The sequence below is a fragment of the Opisthocomus hoazin genome, chromosome 1 (genome assembly GCF_030867145.1).
Source record: "Opisthocomus hoazin isolate bOpiHoa1 chromosome 1, bOpiHoa1.hap1, whole genome shotgun sequence".
Taxonomy (NCBI): Eukaryota; Metazoa; Chordata; class Aves; order Opisthocomiformes; family Opisthocomidae; genus Opisthocomus; species Opisthocomus hoazin.
In genome coordinates this window covers 132,976,684-132,998,006 of record NC_134414.1, presented here as the reverse complement: position 1 = coordinate 132,998,006, position 21,323 = coordinate 132,976,684, and the positions used below count along the sequence as shown (strand labels likewise).

General features: G+C 56.5%; 1 protein-coding gene across 1 annotated transcript in view; it reads right to left on the bottom strand.

The window, feature by feature from the left end:
• The window catches only part of BOC (BOC cell adhesion associated, oncogene regulated), a 57,481-nt gene that overhangs the window by 9,084 nt on the left and 27,074 nt on the right, over positions 1 to 21,323 (bottom strand). Inside the window, exons 2-9 of the mRNA XM_075412720.1 lie at positions 15,938 to 16,111; positions 15,292 to 15,570; positions 7,325 to 7,471; positions 6,588 to 6,731; positions 5,113 to 5,406; positions 3,996 to 4,268; positions 2,995 to 3,293; positions 116 to 278 (exon numbers count right to left, since the gene is read on the bottom strand). Of these exons, the coding sequence (XP_075268835.1) occupies positions 116 to 278; positions 2,995 to 3,293; positions 3,996 to 4,268; positions 5,113 to 5,406; positions 6,588 to 6,731; positions 7,325 to 7,471; positions 15,292 to 15,570; positions 15,938 to 16,034 (1,696 nt within the window). The 5' untranslated portion in view covers positions 16,035 to 16,111. The remainder of the gene's footprint in view (positions 1 to 115; positions 279 to 2,994; positions 3,294 to 3,995; positions 4,269 to 5,112; positions 5,407 to 6,587; positions 6,732 to 7,324; positions 7,472 to 15,291; positions 15,571 to 15,937; positions 16,112 to 21,323) is intronic.

The following is a 21,323-nucleotide window of genomic DNA, read 5'->3' as shown; positions in this document are numbered from 1 at the left end:
GTTTCCAGGGCCGAAACAGTCCCTTTGTCCGAAGGCCGGTGCCTGTGTCTCGGGGCCGGGCCAGGATGTCTCGCAGGGGCCCTGCCCTGACTCCGAGCACAGGTTTGACCTTTACCAGTGCGGAAGGTCACCATGGCCGTCTGTCCCTCGCCGGCGCAGTTGTGAGCAGCCATCTCCACCTCGTAGAGGCTCCCAGGGTCCAGCCTGGTGAGGGTCAGGCGATGCTGCGAGGCTGGGACGTCCCTCACCACCCAGCTGTCCGAGGCGTTGGCGACCTGCTGAGAGACCAACGCAGGCGTTGCAAAGCTGGGGACAGGCTGGGCTTCTTGCCTGGACCCAGCTCAGAAACGGTCACGACAGGCTGCGCATCAACCAGGGCTACCTTCCTTGCCTGCAAAGGAGGGAGATCTTTCCAGCCCGATGCTGCAAAGATGAAGGATTCAGGTGTTGGCAGGCCAAGGCACCAAACACCACGGTGTTTTCTTGACCCCAGAGGTTCGCTCAGCCCCGTTCTCTCCGTGGGTTCCCCCTGACACCACTGCCGCTCGCTGCAGTGAAGCTCTGGGGCAGGCGTGCCCATGAAAGGCAGCGTTAGCCAGAGGCTTGAGCTGCTTTAGGAGCCAAATCTCTCCTGCAGCCCAGCTGCTGAGCTGCTCATTCAGATGCTGGCCGTTTCCGTGGGCTGAGGGACCCGGACACCACTTTGGTCATCTGGACCTAAGTCATCTGACTAACGGCTTCTTATCCAGTTTTATCCAGCCTCACCGCGGGCACTTTCTGGCTGAATTGAGGAACCCTGATGTTTGAGCACAGGTTTCTGCTGGGAAGAGGCCATGTACGGCCGTGGTCCCCAGAAAGGCTTGGAAACAGTTCGTGTTTCGGTGATGCCCCGATGCCCCATGTGGAGGCGGAGGGACGGGGGGACCTTCCTCCTGCTCCCCATCTGCAAGCATAATATTTTTGCAGGCAAACAGGCAGGACACTCAAGTGACCCGGTGCCGAAAGGAGCATTAGCAATGCAGGCAACGCAACAAAACGGAAATGCCAAGACTCTGCCGTATCATTCATCTTCTCCGAGCATTTGACACTGACTGATTAATGCCTGCCTCGTTTTATTTTTATTCCTGAGCCCGCAGAGTTGTGAGGCCAGGGAGGGGAGAGCCCTAAAGACTGCTAATATCCAGGAACGGAAAACAGAAATTCTTAAGAAAGAAAGACAACGGGCTGCGTGGTATCTGACTGCTTTCAGGCTGCTGAGATTTTAGGGGCAGCGTAAGGGCAGGGGAAGAGAGACATCCGCAGATATTTTGCAGAGGAGAAGCAGACCCTTGCCCAGCACAACTGTGAGCCTCCTGTCAGTAGGTTTTATCTTCCTCACAGCCATCTTTCACACAAAGAGCCTTTTCTTCTGCTGCTGAATTGATTCCTTCCCTCTCCGCACCCATGCTTTTCCAGTCAGAGATGTCAAAACCGGATCATTATATAACTCGATCCTAAGGATCTTTGATAGAAAGAGACTCTTTCTAAACAAGTTTAAAGGTTATTTGGACTAATTCCTTTCCACACAATCCTTAAGCATCCCAAGAAAGAGTCTCCAGCTGAGAATTTGGACTACACTGAAAACATATTACTGCAAACTGCAGTGACCCACGGTGACCTCCACTGCCCTACAGCCCCTTCCAGGTGAAGCGCTGAAAAACAAATAAAATATAGACAAACTCCAGCCTGCAAGTTAAGATGGCATGCAGAATGGATAGTTACATGATACACCATCGGGGGAAAAATCTCTTCTTGGCAGACAACCAGAGCCAATAGTCTGACGAGGCTTTTGGCATCTGTTGGTTTTTATTTAAGCTTGCCCTATTGTGTTCTTCTGTTGGCATCTTCTGCCTTTTTTTTAAAGGGCTCTTTAAAGCGATGGTTAGCTGAAACCCTCAGCTTAAGTTTTGTTTTTTATGTAACAGCGTCCTACTATACCATATTTTCACAAAATCAAACAATTCCAGGAAAACAGATACATTCACATGTAATTGAAAACGGTGCCTTGCAGCGGCCCGGAATCCAAAACATGCCAGATCTGGAACGTACTCAAACCCCAGAGCAAAACCTGCCTCCCTGATGCAACTCCCTGCCTACCCAAAGGAAATACAAGCAGCAAACAGACAAATCCAAGCTCTTTATTCCCCATTTATCCCCACCAAAATGGGAAAGCACGCTCTACACCTCAAAAGCGGAATTACCACCTCAACAATGCTTTGCTGTTGAGAGAAACCGCTGGGCCACAGCTCTGCCTGCGGCGCTGAGAAGCACCGCAGAGGGCAGGAGCCCTTGGGCTCAAGCAGGCCTCGGCTGTGCTCCGTGCGCTCACGCTGTGCCACCAGCCCAGAGACGTGCTCAGTAGTGCACTCGCTGCCTTTCAGCTTCCGGAATAAAACCGGTGGTTGAGGACCTTCCCAGAGGCTTTAGCATGGCTCTGCCGGCTCCCCACAGTCACGGAGTGCGGGTGCTCCAGTGCTGCTGAGCAGGGCAGGTACGTGCAGCAGAGAGAGGCTGCTCCTCTGTGTCCTGCAGCCCAAGCCTTTCCAGGCAGAGGTGTCCCCATGGCTTGTGTCAAGACCACAGAGCAGGTCACTGCGCAATGTGCCCTCCGGACATCCTACTTGTGTAAGCACACAACGGGGAATTGGATGTGGAAGCTCTTCAGACTGGACATACAGGCGTGTGCATACGCCCTCTGCGTACGCAGGCAGAGGAGCACCGCTATGGGCTCTTCTTGGGCAGCTCGGCAAACCTGCTCTCGCAGCCTGTACTCATCACACCTCAACAGGCTGAGGCTGCAGCTGAGGAGGTCCCACCAACCAGTGCCACCAGCAAGCGATGGGTGCCCCTGCCCCAACACACCTGCTCACGAGGTGTGAAAACGTGTGGTGAGGCCACCAGCCCACCTGTGGAACGGCGCAGAGGAAAGATGGGAGCAGGGCGAAAGAGCAATACCTTGCGATGCTTCACGACGTAATAGAGGATGGGGGCTCCTCTGTCAGCCCGGGGTCTCCACACCAGATCATAGCTGTCCGTCTTGGATGTCCGGGGAGAACTGAGGATGATGGGGGCCTCGGCCGGAGACACCAGCTCCCTGTTGGCTGCACACTGTGGAGACGCTGCCAGCGGGGTCGTCCCAGGCTTTGGCAGTACAGCTTTATCCAGGGGCAGCTTTAAGGCACTGTCCCTGGAAGGCGGTGTCGGAGGCTGAGCCGAGCCCAGCTGGGCATCTCGCCCAGGGTTGAGGGTAGCTCCTGAAAGACAAGGTGTCGGGGCAGGGTAAATGCCCGTCCCCGTCTGCGGTGAAGGCAGAGCTGTCAGCCCCTTCAGCCTCTAAGCAGACCGGCGGTATGCACCCATTGCAGCACAGGTACCTGCAAGGTATCAGGTCCCAGGCGGTGCTGCCTGCTGTGCCACTCAAAAAGGAGCTGGCAACAATCTCTCCTCCTCCTCCAACAAACCTAACAGACCTCACTGGGGCCTCTCCGAGAACAGGCCTTGGCCACACGGGGCTTCCTCCGTCTCTGAAGCCCCTCTTGCCCTGGGTAAGTTCAGCAGGGTCCAAGGAATCAGGTGGCACCTCTCTTGCCCAGGTGAATCCACCCACACCAGCATTTATTCTCTTGCTCAGTGCAAGCTCAGAGCAGAGCTGAGTAAGCCATGGGGTAAGGCACTACACCCAGACGTCCTGCGCCTCTCCCGTGGAGATAGCTCAGGTATGCACACCTGGCACTGCACTTAGAAGCAAAACCACTACCATCTGTTCCCACAGGGAGATACAGCGATCTCTGTCAAAAGAGCACTCAAAGCGTAGGGTAAAAGGGAGGGAGGAGCAAGGCAGCTCAAACAGAAGCGGGAGGGTTACACACCAACCACCTTCTCCTGCTTCCTCTGCTCTTTTCCTCTGTGTTAGGCTCTGGGACTGAAGGGCCGCAAGCCTGCAGAGAGGGACTTACCCGGCCGGGCCGTCCTCAGCCGCACCATGGCTTGCGCGCTGCCGACCTCGTTCTCTGCCATGCACTGGTATATGCCGTCGTCCTCGGGCCCCACGCTGACCAGGCGCAGCGCCCTGCGGGACAGCCGGAGCCGGTGGCTGGCGGAGAGGGGGACGGCGTTGCGCAGCCACATCACAGAGGGCTGGGGGTTCCCTCGCACCTCGCAGGTGAACTTGGCGCTCTGGCCCCAGGGAATGATCTGCTGCGACAGCTCCATGGTGACCTCCGGGGGCTCTGTGCGGGGGGAAAAAAGAAACCAATAAACCCACGGCTGCTGAGTCCCACACGGCAGCGAGCAGGGCACGGTCATGGCTTTGCACTTTCCTCTCTGGCAGAGATGAGGGCAGAGCGACGGACCCCTGCCCCACCTCACCCTCAAGTCCCACTCCCTTTGTGGGGGCCCGCAGGGGTCCGCTTCCTTGCGCCTCCCCTTCAGCATCCACACGAACTGCAAGGAGAGATGGCCCAAAGCCATCTGCCCCTCTCAAGACAACAGCAGCCACCTACGGGTCCCGTTTTCCTGAGCTGAAATGCTACTCTGCAAAGACTGCGCTTGTGCCAAAGCAACACTGGCACCTGGATGAAATGCAATCCAGTAAAACACAGGCGTAGCCTCCCTAATGCTTGTGAGAGTGGGAAGGATGCATGGTAAAAATATCTCACGTGTAGTACCGTTACATTTCCCACCCCACAGAGCGCTTCCCTTCAGAACAGAGCAAAAAGTGAGTCACTCGGATGTCTTTCCTATGCCAGTGTATACGTCTAAGCAGCAGCCAGTCCTCCACTAGAGAGTGGAGAGTTAGAGCAAACCCAGTGCCACAAATGACAAGGGCAGAGCTTCCGCAGGGGAAGGGAGGATCCACCATCTCCAGCTCGTGGTGGGAGCCAGGCAAGAGGAGCTACCACCCTCAAGGAACAATTCATCCCATCTCTTAGAAACCACAACCACATGCAGCAGTTTGCCTTGCGGTGTGGTTTGTCCAGGGAGAGGAAGAGCATAGCGGCGCTGGCATTCTCCCCTGAAAGACGTGGAGAAAGTCCAAGCCCTTCCCGAAACAAGGGCTACAGCAGCACTCACCGAACACCTGCACGTTGTAGAAGATGAACGCAGCTCCAGCCTCCCCAACCCCGTTGTCAGCCGTGCAGCTGTAGGTCCCCGAGTCCTCCTCACTCGTGGGGTCAATCAGGAGGTTGCTGAGCAGGAAGCGTGTCTTGTTGTACGCGGAGACGCTGGAGCCGTCTTTGGCCCAGGTGACCCGCGGCGGGGGGATCCCGCTGGCCACGCACTCCAGGATGAGGCTTTGGCCCTTGGTGACGATGATGGTCTGAGCTTCGGGCGGGTAGATTATCCGGGCTGCCTCTGCTGTGGAGCCTGGGGAGGAGAGGAGGGGGAAGGAGGTGGGTGGGAAGGAAGGCAGCTGGTGGGACAGCGCCCTGTGCAGAGCGCAGGTCGGGGTAATGGCAGGGTTAGCGCTGCTCCCCTGCACCACGGTCGATAAACGGCAAGGCAGGCCAAGAGGGACATTCCTTAAGGGATGCGTGTGCGCAGCAAGCGGTGTCACGGAATCACAGAACGGTAGGGGTAGGAAGGGACCTCTGGGGATCATCTAGTCCAACCCTCCTGCCGAAGCAGGGTCACCTACGTCAGGCTACACAGGACCTCCTCCAGGTGGGTCTTGAATATCTCCAGAGAAGGAGACTCCACAACCTCCCTGGGCAGCCTGTTCCAGTGCTCCGTCACCCTCAGAGGGAAGAAGTTCTTCCTCATGTTCAGACGGAACTTCCTATGCTTCAGTTTGTGCCCGTTGCCCCTTGTCCTGTCACTGGGCACCACTGAAAAGAGTCTGGCCCCCACCCTTAAGATATTTGTAGGCATTTATAAGGTGCCCTTTTAGCCTTCTCCTCTTCAGGCTGACCAAGCCCAGCTCCCTCAGGCTTTCCTCATAGGAGAGATGCTCCAGTCCCCTCATCATCCTCGTAGCCCTCTGCTGGACTCTCTCCAGTAGCTCCTCATCTTTCTTGAACTGGGGACCCCAGAAATGGATGCAGTACTCCAGATGGGGCCTCACTAGGGCAGAGTAGAGGGGAAGGAGAACCTCCCTCGACCTGCTGGCCACACTCCTCTTAATGCACCCCAGGGTAACACTGGCTTTCTTGGCAGCCAGGGCACACTGCTGGCTCGTGGTCAACCTGTCGTCCACCAGCACATCCAGGTCCCTCTCCACAGAGCTGCTCTCCAGCAGGTCCGCCCCAAGCCTGTACTGGTGCATGGGGTTGTTCCTCCCCAGGTGCAGGACCCTGCACTTGCCCTTGTTGAAGGGCTCAGGGCCTTTGCTCACCCATCACCAAGAGCAAATCCTGAGCTACAGCAATCCCAAGGAGGCACACACATAACCCAGGAGCAGCCCTTGGGGCCTTTTGCGGCTGGAAAGGACTTTTCCAGCAACTGATAATGTTGGTTCACACAGAAAACCAGCTGCAATAGCACTGGTATGTGGTCCCAGGGCTGGAAGTGCTACAGAGAAGACGTGCAGTGAAGGCAGAACGGCTTACGTCTCACACGGAGCCTCTCACTGGAGACCGAGGTCTTCACCTCCTGTGTTACGGGGTTGTAAGCAGCACATTTATAAGTCCCCTCATCCTCTTGGCTGGCATTGACGATCTGAAGGTTCCCGGATGGCATGATAAGGTAATTGTCTGCAGGGAGAGAAGAGGAGGTGGCACATGGTTACAAGACATGTCCTCCCTCTGGAAGAAACGCAGTGCCCTGGAGAAAAGGTGGACAAATGGGGAGGGAAAAAACGACACGGTAACAGTGACAGCACTGAAATGACCCCACTTGGTTCAAATATCAGGGAAGCAACGACACAATGGTGGGAGACACAGAGCCTCAGGTGAAGCTAGCTGGTCACACGTACAGGCAGCAGGTGGAGTGAGGCTGCAAAATTCAGACCCAAATTTTAAAACTTCCCCAAATTCAAAAGTCGCCTTTATCCAGGCTGGGTTAAAGGAGCACTTCACAGACATATGGAGATACCCAACGAAGAGCGAGGTGGTGCATCACCTAGTTCTACTTTCCTTCCTCTCCCGCAGCTGGTGTTACACACGGGTCGCTAGTGCCAGGCAGTGGAGACATCAGGGAGACCTGGCAAAGACCCTAAACTAACCTGTGCTCAGACCGGTGGCGAAGGGACAAGGACGCAGCAGGCAGAGAAAGCTCTTGCTGTTGGGGAAGGGCATAACAGGGTCCTGGGAGGGGACCCAGCGGGACAGACCCCTGTGGCACCCACCTCGGGAGGCCTCGAGCCACTCCTGCTTCACGCTGTAGCGGACCTGAGCCTTGGGGTGACTTTCGGGCAGGTCGCAGGCGATCACAGCTGTGTTCCCTTCGTCCACCTCGATCACATGCTGGCCGTCGAACTTGAAATCTTTGAGATCTGCAGAGAGAGCGAACGACAGGGCACCTCAGTGGCTGGCTCAGCATCCCGCTGTCAGCTCACCCTCTCCCTGTGGACCCGGGCCTGTTTCGCTGCGGTGCCGGCAGAGGACCACTCCGTCCCCAGCAGTTAGAGAGGCTGGCCTGGTTTCAGAGCTTTATTTTTCTTCTCCTCCTCCTTCCTACAAAACGGATAACTTCAAACACAGCTTCTGGAGAAAACGCTTGCTCCACAGCTGAGAAACTGGGTGTGAAAAATCCTGGCCTGAGAGTTAAAAAAGAGCCAACTTACTACAGCACTGAAGGGCGGCCAAAAACGGTCCTTCTGCCACCTGCTACGTCAAATACGGCTGCGACCTGCTATCAAGTAGCTAACTTCTGAAGTCATAGCTCAGGGAGCTCAGCCTGCTTCAAGGGTGCACAGATGCCGGGTGACACGGTGGGAGCAGGCGTGTGAATGCTGGACGCTCCCAGAGCTGCCCTGAGCTCCTTCAGTGCCGCAGCAACCAGTGCCTCCACCCCGGGCTCTCGCTCCCATCACGTGTCTCACAGCCGAAGGCTGGCTCACCACGAGGCCTCGCGTGTGCCCAAGCCCCAGGTCAGAGAGCAGAGACTGGCAAGGAAAAGCAGCCCCCCCTCTGCGTGGCACAGCTGCCCCCTCCCTAAAGCAGCCGTGCAGACATCCCTTGCCACTGAGCTTCCCGGAGATGACACCAGTCCTGTCTGTCTCTGGGCACGATGGCAAATCTGTCTGGGGCGCCGCAAGCCCAAAGTTTGTCTCAGTCCAGCTGTGCTGGGAGGGAGAGGGTTTTGTGCCCGGAAAAAAGCCCTGCGCATGCATTTCTACGGTGCCGTGCACCAGCCCAGGCAACCACGAGTGACTGACAGCTCCGCACCCTGCATGTCGCCACGCCACGCCGTCACACCAAGGCTCGCGCCGGCCCTTCGTCCCCAGGACCCAGCGCTAACACCCGTCTGCTCAGCGAGCGGCACGCCGCTACGCCCGGGGGAGACCGTGCTCCCTTTCCGAAACCCCACGTCAAGGCCTCGCGTCGCATCCCGTGGCACGGCGCGGCGTGGCCGCATGCTGTCATCAGCTCCCTTGCCCCCCAAAACCCATCCCGGGACACGGCGCCCGTGACCCCAGGCCGTTGGGAGAGCCGGGGGGAGCGGGAGGGCTGGCGGCGGGCGGGCGGCAGGCAGCCTCCCTTGGCAGCCCCGGCCGGCAGAAAAATGTGTTTTTGTTCTCCGGGAAATGCAGCAGCTCTCCAAGAGCAAAAGACAACTCTGGCTCCAAGCTTCTCCCACCCACAGTCATGGAAAAGTGACATGAAATTTTTCAAGCAGACTTTCTGATTAAAGCAAGATCCTTTATGGAGTTTAAATAAAAACCAGCTCTCTTGGCAAGGCGGCGAGAAAGCCTCCCCGAGCGCGGCGCGCAGGGGCTGCCGGGCGGCTGCCGGGGGAGCCAGCGTTCCCGGGCCCAGATCTGAGGCAAGGGGAGGAGGCTGAAAAGAAAAGGGGAGGTTTTGCAATGTCATAAAAATGATTTGCAGCGAACATGCTTAATACTTCTGGAATTTCTTGGCATCGTTCAATTAAAAAAAATAATACTAAAAAGAAGGAATACGGGTGAACTTCAGAAATGTGATTAATCCTTTAAGACAAGCCGAGGAGGGGAGCCATGTTTCCACTGGGTATTAAAGCCAGATGAAGGTTAACTCTGAACTTGTGAAAAGCTGGCAGTGCCTCGCGCTCCTCCAACAATGAAAGTTACTGCTGGGGAGGGGAAGGGTGCAGGATATTTTCTCCTCTTTGCTTTTTATATTTGATCAAGGAAGAAAACAGTACGAGCCACAGAAATGGAAAGAGGTGGAGAAGAGGCGAGAGCCCAGTGTCTGCCTGCCCACATCACGCATATTTCTCTGATCAACAAAATATAAACGAGCAGCAGGAAAATTAATGTGCGCCTTGGTGGTCTGGATTCATGACAGCCAAATTAAGATTTCAGAGCCAAGGCATAGGCTCCAGCAATGCTGGCAGGGATCTGCACACACACACACACACACGTGTGCACGCACGCACAGACCCCGACAAGGAGCAGGGGCCCGGGAGCCCGGAGGAAGAGCAGATCCATGGCCCCGGCACAGCGGAGCCCACCGGGGAGCACCATGCTCTCGGAGATGGAAAATGATGTCCCCGTGCCGGGGGACCCCCAGGATGACCTTGCGCTGGGCAGATGCGGGGGTCCCTCACGGGCAGCCCCCCAGACGGCAGCTCAGCCCACCGCTCTCACAGCTGTGAGTGCTGCAGCCCCGCAGCGGGGAGCGGGACCCCCGGCTTCTCCTGCCTTCCCCTCCCAGCCCGGCCGCGGGGGACGTGGGGCGAAGCACTGGTCGGAGGGGGAAAGGATGGGGGAAAGGGATCCCGGGGCGGCTGGAGGAGCAAGAACTGGGCGCCGCCAGAGAAGTGGAGTGAAACCGGCAGGGGAGAGGGGAAGAACACCAGGTGGGCACTGGGACAAACTGTTTTCCAGCACTCCAGTCTGCAAGCTTCCCGCCAAACTACTCCCCTGAACTCCTGCTCCCCCACGGCGAACGGGACTGTGTTATTTGCCAGCGGGTTTTGGCCACGGGCGGTCTCAGCCGCCCCACTCCCCGCTGGTCCAGCACGTACAGCTGTCCAGGAACGCCGACAGGTCAGCTGGAGCTGGCAAGGGGTGCCCGGGGGCTGCGTGGGGCGAGCCCCCCCTTCACATGTCCCTTTGCGCTTGGCCCCAGCGTGGCAAAACGGAGGCTGCCATTCTGGGCTGGGACAGACAGTTTTGCCCTGAGGGCTGCAAACGAGCCCCCCTGAGAGGCGGGGAGCCCCGCAGGCCTGGCCGGCCCGCGGGTGGAAGAGGGGGTCAGTGTGGGGGGACACAGCGCTCCCCCCTCGGCTGCCCGGCTGGCAGCAGCCCTGCCCCATGTCTGACATGCAATTCGCACCCCAGGTCTAACTCCCGCCGCAGCTGGGAGAAACCACATCCCCTCTCCACTGGCTGGGTTCTTCTTTTCATACGGCAGCGCCCGACATGCCAGCCCATGTCCTTGTCCTTAGAAGACATGCTTGACTGCAGGGAAGTGGCAGCCAGCCCTCGCCCACCAGCCACCGGCTGAGAGGTGCTGCAGGCAGACAGACAGACAGACAGAGCGCTGCCAACCCCAGCCGTGCTGGGATAACTGGGCTTGTTTTTCCCCCCACTTTTTTCTGTTTAGAAGGGAGCGCACCCAAAGGCCAGTGCCCGTGTCCATCCGCTCCGAGGTGCGACGGAGGGAGCTGCCCTGCTCGCATCGGGGAAAGGCCCAGCCGAACCCCGGGGCCGAGCGACGAGGCAGGCGAGGGAGACCAGATTGAACGCATGGGAGACCACAAACAACTTCGGAGAAGCAGCAGTAAACAAAACGCCGGCCCTCAAGGTGAAAGCCCTCCCTGCTGCGGCAAAGGGAGGGACCCCGAGTAGGGGAATGGGCAGGGAGGGGGTTCCCCCAGCCCGGCGGCAGGCACCTTGTGCTAATCCCCCCTCCGCTGCCAGGGCAACCCGGGGTTACGGCTCCCACTCCCAGTCCCCCCAGCACCGCAGGAGCCTGGGCATGGGCGCTGTCGCCACCAGCCCCGTGCCCCGCTGGGACAGCCGCAGCCCCCTGGTCCCCCGCACCCCCCACCCTGCCCCAGCCCCACTCCCCCACGTCGCCCCACGGAACACCACCTGGCTTTGCCTTCTCTCCCCCCACTCACACCACCTCTGCCCCAGGGCCAGAGCCCCCCGCGCCTCCTGCTCCGCAAATGCTTTTCCAGCAGGCAGCTGGCCCCTTCCCTCCCTCCCTCCCGCCATCGCCTTTGGGGAGCCGCCAGCGGAGAGGAAAATGACCAGGGCCACCTTCAGAAAGCAGCTGCGAGCTCCCGGGGGACACCCAGCCCAATCCAGCGTGGGGTCACTGCCCACCAGCCGAGGCCCGGCTTCCCCCAGCGCTGCCGCAGAAACGGGGCGGCGATGGGGGGCCACGAGCCTCCCTCGCCCCACGGCGTCCCTGGGGCACGGCCACCCCGCACGCCCCTTGGCCTCGGCCACCGGGGATACGCCGGCGCAGGTGGAGCTCCCTTGGTCTGCTGCTCAATGTCCTGCCTGCCCGGGTCAGGCTGGCCGCTGTGCTCGCTGTCCGAGCTGTTCGCTGCTGCAGGAGCAGCCCACAGCACCCTGCCTGTGTCTCTGGTGGATTTATCCAGCCCCAGCAGAGCCTGCCGCAGCCACCCCTTCTCCATACGGCACCTCTACCCAGGAGACGGGCTGGAGCAGGGCTTAGGGCACGATGGCGACTTGGCTACCTGGAAGCAGGCAGAGAAAACGCCTTTCTCTTCTTTGCAGCTCTCGGCCGTGCGTAGGCTTGGGAAGCCTGGAGTACCCCCGGCCCACCTGTCCGAGCTGTCCCAGATTCCAGGCCATCACTGCCAGGCTGAAGGGCTGCCCTGGGGCCACGCCAGGCTCATCTCACGCAGCACAGCCAGGCCAGCGGCGATCAGCACTGACGTGCCACGGGCTGCCAAGGCTGAGCCTGGGATCACGGAGCACCAGCTCAGCTCTAACCAGACTCAGAAGCACCCAAGCAATGCCTGAGGTGCTGCTCCTTCTGTTGCTTTAAGAAATCTTCCCCTTTCTGCAAATCCCTCCTCCCTCCACCCCTCGGCTGTACAACAGCTATTTTATCTCTGCTGGAGGAATTAAAAGCTGGTTTCAACCAGTCCTCTGAGCCAGGGAGAGCAGACACGGACTCGGCATCGTTGTGCCACAGACGGGAGCAGGAGGTATCGGTGCCAAGGCTACACCACGGCTGCCAGCAGGGCAGCGATGGTTATCTGCCTGCTGACCGTCAGCAAAGCACCAGCAGGCCCTGAGGGACTGGGCACGCACAGCTTGGGGCACTCGAGGGTGCTTCCCCCAAAGGAGGTGGAGGGAAAGCAGTGGAAATAGCCTAAAAGTTGGCCAGATGATGTTACCTACACCCCTCGCAACCTAGCAAGACCCTTTTTCCAATGATCCCGGGTCGCCTTCCAAAATAAACCTAACCTTGAAAATGTTTCCACACACACACAAATCCCCCCCAGCCCCTGCTGCTTTCATTCACATTGCAGTTTTGCTCATCCCCTGGGCCCCCAAATAATTTTGGATAGGGCTAAGACTTTGAGAGGGTTTTCTTACAGCCCAGCAGGTGATCGGGTAGAGTTGTACCAACAGTAATGCCGATCTGCCAGGGGCTTCCCACTCCACCCCAACGACTATGGTCCCCACTACACCAGCTCAGAGCAAGGCCCCGTAGACGAGGTCTGGAGCGGGAGCGAGAGCCTGTGGCACATGTACTACCACAGCTTTCCAGCTCAGTCCCACCACAACTTGGTGCCCTCAGTCATTTCAGACCACTGCAAAGCCACTTCTTTGCAAGTTGCCTCCAGCTCATGAACATGAAATTGGTTGTTGGAACCCCTCCAGAAGGTTTCGCTCCTACACCTTCATCCCCAAGTCTTTCCTGGGCTGCCCACAGATCACCTGGGGGATTTCTATCGCCTGAGGCTGTCTGGGTGCATGAGACACGGGGCCTCTGCCATCCCCAGCTCCTCTCGAGGACAAGGAACCCATGCAGTGCAGCACAGGGGTGCTTCATGATGATCAGTTATTTGTCCATCCAATCCCTGGCCCCAGTTTTTTGAGCTCCACTGAATGGTGTTCCTGACCTCTGCTCAGCAGTGGTGCCTTTGCCACGGCATGGACTGCAGCAATGGCCAAGTCCCCCTCTTTTGCACCCATGTCCCCAGCTGCAATCTGGTAGTTGAAGGTGATTTGGCTCTCAGACAGGGCTGATGGGCTACTCAGTTACAGCTTTGATTTGTCCTGAGGGACATGGTGGGACTTTCTGGTGCTCTAGGACCCATGTCCCATCCACCACGGACGTTAGGTCAAACAGCCATGCTTTGTCCCAGGAGACGGAGCTGGTGGTGGTGGGTTGGGGTGAGAGGAAAAAAGGAAAGGGGATCAGCCTAAGAAGGAACTGATCAGGCTGAGGAGCTGTGCACACCCTGCTCTCCTAAATGCAAACCATGCCCTTGGTAATCCCATCCACCTCTCCCCTCCTCTCCTTGCTTCTATCAGGCCACCAGCGCACACAGCCCCCTTTCTGCTCTGGAATGTGTTCTCCGAAACTTAATCTTGGCACAGGGCTCAGGCCAAATCCCCTGACAGATTCGGCCCCATGACAACCCCCTCCCACCCCACTTCAGAGCTCAGCAACTCTCCCCTCGCTTTCCCTCGCCTTCTCCTCCCACCCAGCCTGGCCTAAACATTTCACTCCTGATTAATGTATCAGTGACAAGCCAATAGCTCTTGGCTTTAAAGCAAAGCCAGCCCCCACTTTGCGCAAACATCTTCACTTCTTCATTTTCTTAAGACTTAGCCCCAAACTCCCCCTTGCTGGGAAGACAAAACCTTTTCCACGCCCAGGGGCTGTCACTGCCAGGGGATGGCGGTCTCCTCCCCATGCACTTTCTCCACCAAAAACTGCACAGGTCTCTGAGAAGATCAGACTCTCACTGCCTAAACACGGGCGGTCCAGACAGAGCCCCCCCATCTCCAAGCAGGCCTGGGCTGCCCTTTCTCAGATGCATCCAAATACATCAATTTCTTGCATCTGAGCACAACATATGGCCAAAACCAGGTGCCTGTAAGAGAAGTTCCCCACCCCAAGACACCCCCTCCCACGCACACACGTCTCCTGGTCTGTTGCGATGCCAGAGGGCAGCAGTGAGGAGCACGGCAGCTCAGAGACAGGAGCACGATCCCTCGCTCAGGGCTGTGGCTCAGAAACAAGGTGGCTCTCTGCTGCCATGCCACCGCAACCTCCTAGGAAGAGGAGAAAGCCCTGGAGACGGGCAGCACGCCCCCCTGGGACCACAGCAGTGGTAAGGAGTACAGCCTCCTGCCCTTAAAACACAAAAACCTTGTTACGAGTGCTTTTAGGAACCCTGCTCTGCTGTACCCACCTCCTGTGACTTCCGCGCCTGCCTCACCAAGCGAGGACAGTGCAGTCTCTGCCTTCAGCATCTCCAGGCAGCTGGCCTCCCAGCACCCCTCTTCCTCACCCTGCCTTTCGGCAAGGGATCTTCCCGAGGGCGCATGGAGGCCACCAGTCGCTCCACGCAGGCGCTCGGGAGCCCCTCCTCGCCACAGCCAGACCAACCTCTCCTTCGTGTGAGCACGGGGGCCGGTAGGTCGGCTGTGAGGAACCCAAGGGCAACACAAAAAAGCGTGGGCCCCCCCACAGCGCAAGGGAGTTCACTTTCCGTGGGTCGGGAAGGCAGCAAAACTCAGCACGCACTGACCCAGCGCTGGGAACAGCCCTGCAGCAGCCCAGGCAGCCGTCTGGCCATCAGCACCAGCAGGTGCTTTTCAGTAACCTCAAACAAGAAGCCAGCAACCAGACGAGGCAGCATGACAGTCAGGGAACCACCCATGCGCACAAACCCCACTGCTCAGGTATTTCCTGCGCTTTGTGGTGTTACAAAAACTGTCGCTGCAGGACAGGTCTGCAGCCTGCCACGCAGGAGGGCTGCTTGGGTCACGGCTGGGCCGCAACATGACAGCCAGTCCGCCATCAAAAATGCTACAAAGCGGCCTAAGCCGAAGGAGCCCTCCCTTGATGCCAGCATGAACAAGTGAGCATGGAAGAGCCTCTCACGATGCATAAGTGACAGCTCACGCAACGCAGGGGACAGCAGAGGACTAGAGCTACTCACTAGCTAACGTGACCACTGCAGGGACGCTGGCAATGACCCCTTCGGGCACACGAGCAATGCACTGGTACCGCCCCACGGTGTGGTTGTTGAGAGCTGCGATGATGAGTTTCCCTCGCTCGATGTGGATACCCAGCACCTCGTCCGACCCCGCCAGCTCCTTGCCGTTCAGTCTCCAGGTGAGGTTCACTCCGGGGGGGTCCACCACACACCCCAGGCTGACTGGGCCCCCAAGCTTTTGGACAATGGAGGCAGGTTGCACAGTGACCTGCAGGGATTCACCTGCATAGAGGGAAGGAAATGGGAATAAGAAAGTTCTGTGAGACTCGGCAAGAGAGAGGACAGAGGAAAAAACTGTAACGCTGATACATTTTGTATTCCACATCGCTTCTGCTTGTGCTGCACCTTCCGCTTAGCTGCCCACCTGCCCTGGTGCTTGGAGATGCACACTAGTCCCACTTCTTTTAGGCACCACTAGACAGAGCTGTCCAGCTCCGACCGTATCCCCTTCTCCTCTGAGGGAGTGTTGGATCCCAGACATTTGGTCAAGGCTATTGAGGAAGCAGCGGTGAGAGAAAACCACTTTGCACACCAGCCTCAAGGCAAAATGTAAACGAAATGGAATAAATGGGTAAGAACAGAAACTCACTCAGTCTGGCAAGGCAGCTAGCGGCTGCGAGGATGAGGCAAGGGATGGGGGACATGGGTCTCTTCTTTCCACGTGTCATTGCCATCCCATGCAGCATGTCCTGGGGCAGAGGCGCCCAGGGGAGGGTCCCATAAGCTGCCTTAGGGGATGCAGCAGAGGTGCGGCAGCAGATTCCTGCGGGTGACAAGAGACATGACGGATGAAACCCTCAGGCTTCCTTTTGCTTTCCAGCCTGCCTGGCTCCTCTCCTGATATCCCTAAACTCCCAGGGACTCACAGAGCCAGCAGCCTGAGCAGGTTACAGACGCTGACGCAAGCACTTCTCCAGCCTCTCCCCCAGGCACAGTCGCGAGTCTCGCGAGACATCCCACCCTCAGCCCTGGGTACAAACCCACATGTGTGCACGCAGACACATCATCTCCTTCCTCGTTTCAGGTTCGGCGCAGCGGATGCCTGCGCTGTGCCAGCAATGCACACCAAGCAATTTTCAGGAGCAAAACATAAACATTTCCAATAAAGCGTCACTGAAGATATTCACTAAGTGTTGCTGCCACTTCTTGGCTGTGTCTGGAACGTATTTGATCTTGAACAGAAAAGCAAACGAGCAGTACGAGTCCCGAGCCACATGAACACAGAGGTGACCCTGCAGTTCCACTTCTGAGACACTGGCCATGTTGCTACCAGTCGTACCTATGTTTCAATCCAGACGGGACTCCTTAGGAGATGTAGAAGTTTTTCAGGGCATTTCCGCAAGGAATTATTCTGAAGTGGAGAGGACACTTTTTCAAGAGACAAGAAATGCCCAGTTATAAATTTGTTTAAATTCAGTGCAGTGAACCAAGGGCGGATTACAGTTATTTGGCATAATACACCTTTATTCTAAACCAACAGACCCAATCTACGGAAAGATTTCAGATTAACTGTTCTGCCTAAAACACACTGCCTATTTTGAGTTGAACTACCCTGCCTGGACAAACCATCAGGTTCTTACTTGAAAGCACCAACAATCTCCAAAAAACTCAAAGCCCGAGGCCGCCAGTCACAGCGCAGGTTGCTGTGAAGAGCTGCACACCGCAGCGGCTGTTTTGGAGAGACGGTCATGAACGAATGCTAAAGCAAACAAGCCATATCAGGGGGATTAAAGATCCAAGTGGCTGACACCTCAAATGTCAGACTGAAATCAGCTTCGACCAAGGGCAAAGGGCTGAAGCCAAGCAGGGTCTTCCCTCTGTGGACATTGTAACGCAGCTACAGGATTTTGAGCCCTGTCCAGCTGCAGCACCAACAAGACGACCCATGAGTCTCAAAGGCCCTTCAGAACTGCTCCTGTGGCATGTCTGCATTGGCAGGGGAGAAGCCCAAGACCAAACCAAGCATAACAGCCAGCCCAAACAGCAGTTATATCGCCTGCTCCCCCCGCAGATACACAATTAACTGCAACCACCATTCTCAAGAGCACCTGGACCCTGCAGAGCAGCATTTCCCACTTCCACCACGGTCACCAGTTGAGCCATCACCTGTTTGAGCATGCCCTTTCCACACCCAACTCAGTCAAAAAGAGGGAACAAACCCCTTCAAGCATAACCTCCAAAACCAAACCTCCCAACTCCTGAAGCAAGGACTGCCACAGACTCCCCACGACAGACTCAGTAAGTCCTTCAAGGCAAGGCTGATTACTGCTAGCAAGGAACCATGGTACTTGGGGAAATCTCACCAAGCTACATCCAGATGACTTTGCTGGGCCTCTGGTGACAGCAAAGGTGCGAGCGCACAGCGCGGGGTCAATGTCCATGGCTGGCTATGCTGAGGTCCACATCGCAACAGCAGGAATACAGCTAGCTAGCGTGCACGGATCGCTGCAAACCGGGCTGACCCTCTTACAGCCTCACAAGCTGCCCCCTTCCCCCTCCCCCCACCCCAAAGCGCTGCTTGGGAGAGAAGTCACAGAGGAGACATTTATATAAAGTTAAGAGAAGACACGAAAAAGAAAAGCCAATTCTGAGGTGGCAAATTCAAAAGGAAGCAACGCCAAGTTAAAGCGACCTGCGGCTGGAGCTTTGCAAGCACCACGAAGCACCCTAACCCTAACCCTGCACTTTGCAGCCTGCCCAGAGGGCTCAAGGCAAGGCAGCAGCTCCCCAGGAGTCACATAGCCACAGTTAGCATGGCCGTGAGCCCAAGACAGCCCTGTTGATAGGTAGGGTAAATTAGGTCAAGCTTAACACAGCCTTACCTGGCTTCTGGGTGGACGGGAACACAGATAAAGCTTGGACATCAGACATCAGGCTAGGCATACCCTGAAGGCACCCCGAAAAATCAGCCAGACTCATATTCTAGCTACTGCAGCCCGCAGCCCTGTTACAAGTGGAAATCCTCTGTGGGTAACCTCCAGTGCCAAAGTGACACGAAAGCAACTTCCCTCCCTCCAGCCTCATCCTTCCCAGTATCACTCTCCTCCCCCAAAGAGTGATGAGAGTCTCAACAATTTCTCTTTGAAGAGTTTCCACCATCAACCAGCATGTACTGTTGTAGGAGGTCCTTCCGCTATTGGCTTGGAGAGCATCTGAGTTACTCAGTTTCGTTTCTCCAAGTAAGACAGCCAGCAAAGTATCCTTCGTTATGCCACAGTGGTCTTGGGCAAACCACCACTGACCACGAGGCAAAAGTGCCCAAGGTCTGTCTGCACCAGAACATGCACTGTTGACACTACCGACACGCCACTAATTACACTCATCTGGAAAAGACTTTGAGTTAGTTTAGGCTTAAAAAACAGGTTTAGTTTGTACCTCGCACCATCAGGGTTGCTGGGGATAGAAAGCCTTCCACCAATGTAGAAGAAGCGTTTTGGGCTAGGGCTTAACATCTTGCTCCTCAGTGCTGGAATCCTACAGTCAGAGCTGACTCGTTCCCCCTATCTGGATGGGTTTGGCAGCAGGATGGAATTGGACGGAAGAGAGTTGTTCCTTGGAGCCCATGCTGGGGGAGGGGGTAGGCAAAGAAGTTCCCAACCAGACCTCCCTGCAGCTCCACGTTGCGTGGAGCCTCTGGCCAGAAGGGCAAAGCCAAAGGCGCAGAAATGTGTAACGGACCCTTCGTGAGCTAGGACCACCCAGGCACATCGCTGCAACTACATTGGCTGCCCCCAGGTCCTTAAAAAGATGAGGGGCAATAGGTGGGGAGAGAATAGGGGAGATCAAAAAATTTGGCCACGGTACTGGGCAGATTGAACAGTATTGAGCAGAGACTGAGGAGAGAAGGTGTGCTGCAACAAGTGCATGGTACCTCCCCAAACCTCCAGGCAGAATATGAGCTCTAAATAGGGACATGTGGCCGTTTCTTTCACAGCTGAGTGAAGTACAAAAAGTAAATGGCTGGCAAAAAAATAATGAGGAAAATGAATGAAAACATTAATTCCAAAAGAACTATTAGGATCCAGGGCCAGATTTCGAAATTCTCAGCTTCCACAATTGAAGCCAGATTTTCAAAAGCATTCAGTTCTTGACATGCTGAGCACTCCTGAATAGGCAACCACCTTATTTCGATGCCTAAATGGGAGCTGACCTCTTTTGAAAATGCTGCCCTTACGCAGCCTGCAGTAGTGCAAAACAAGGAACTTTATTAATCAGGCAGCTTTCGATCTGCCCGGCGTCCCTGCAAGCACCGCCAGAGAGGGCTGCAGCCGGAGGGGCGGCAGCGGTGGGGAGCGGAGGAGGCCCCAGGCACCCGGGTTGCCTTCCCAGAGGTGGTAGTCCCAGGCAGGTGGCTGTGCCGGGAGGCGCAGGGCTGCTGCGTGACGGCATCCCACTCTGCTGCCTCCCCTCCCCAAGGCAGGTACCCTACGAGATACCCCTGGCTGCTGACGCTGCTGCTGCAGCCACCAACACCACCAGCCTCCACAGCTCCTGCTTAATTGCTGCTTGGGAAAAGAAAGAGTTCAAGTCATTTAAAGAGCTTCGAGGGGGGAGGGAAAACAAAAATTATTTGTTTATTTATTTTTAATTCTTTCCTGCCAGGTTAAAATAACAATTTCCTGTCAGTGGAGCGAAGGCTCTAAGTCGCTTTCAGACAGCCCAGTAAATCAAAAGGGGGGCCATTAGGAGAACAAAATTAACGAGAGCTTCATCAGGTATGGGGGGGGGTGGGGGTGTAAAATCTGTCGGCTCGGCTTCCCACCACGCACCTCAGCCCAGCGAGGCCCTGACACGCAGCCCCAGCTGCGCTGCAGCGATGGAGGGCACTGCAAAGGGAGCAGAGCAAGAAAGAAAAACCAGAGGTGAAGATATAAAAGGGAAGAAAGGCACGCGTGTGTGCAGGGGGGTGACAAAGCTGGAAAGGCAAACGGGATCTGAATTAAGCGCCAGCAGCAGGCGAGGTGTTTGCTGATTAGAAACTGAAGGTTTTACTGAGGAAATGCTGCCCACAGCCCCAAGCCCCCTCCTGCTTAACAAGCGCCAGCCAAGCAGCCCTTGTTACTGCCACGCTGTCCATGATTTACAAGGCTCCCAAATGGGAACCAGCCTCTGCCCTGACTCCGGGGCAGCATCCCCGCACCACACACCCCAGCTGCACGGGCAGGCCGGGAACAAATGCGGAGGTGGACTGGGAGACAGGGAAAACCATCCGATGCACATGAGGGTGGTTTGGGGTTGCGGCAGATGGCTGGACCCCGAGCCCCTCTTTGGGCAGAAGAGGAACGGTGGGAAGGGGCTGCTTCCCATTAAGGCAAAGGCTGCGGCAGCTCGGGTCCGGCTGCCAGCTGGGGACACCCTGGGTGACTCTGGAGAATTCACCGCAGCTGGTCTCTGTTTCCAACAGGTCAAGCAGGGACAACAATACTCCCAGTTCTCTGCTTTATACATTGAGACTTCAGCTTTTCAGAAAAAGCAATGTCTTACACAGTACAGCATGCCAATTTTACTTGTAATCATTAGTTTTTAAACACAAAACAGTAATTTTTCTGTTTTTCCACAGAGCTTAAAGCACTGAAAAAGAAAGTGTAAAATAGAAAAGAGCCACAGTACCCCTTTGCTTGGCAAATGAGGGAACCTAGGGGCTAGAGGAGGAAGCCAACCTGGCCCAAGGTTATACAGTAAAGCAGTGGCAGAGCTGGAAATCAAAAGCACTCTGACTGGGACCTCCATCCCATCAGACAAGTTGTTCTGGATCTCAAATCTCTGGCATCCCATCTGAAAAAACGCCACCACACAATTATAATCCCCTAGCTGAAAGAATACTGTCCAGGTGACAGACCTGAGCAGGTCAGCTGCAAAGACCCCGCATGACACCCGGGCACAGATGGCAATCTGGACACCCCTGAGTGTTTCTCCCCAAACCATCAAATGGTAACATCCCAGAGGGTGAAACTAACCCCCACCAACCCCCATCC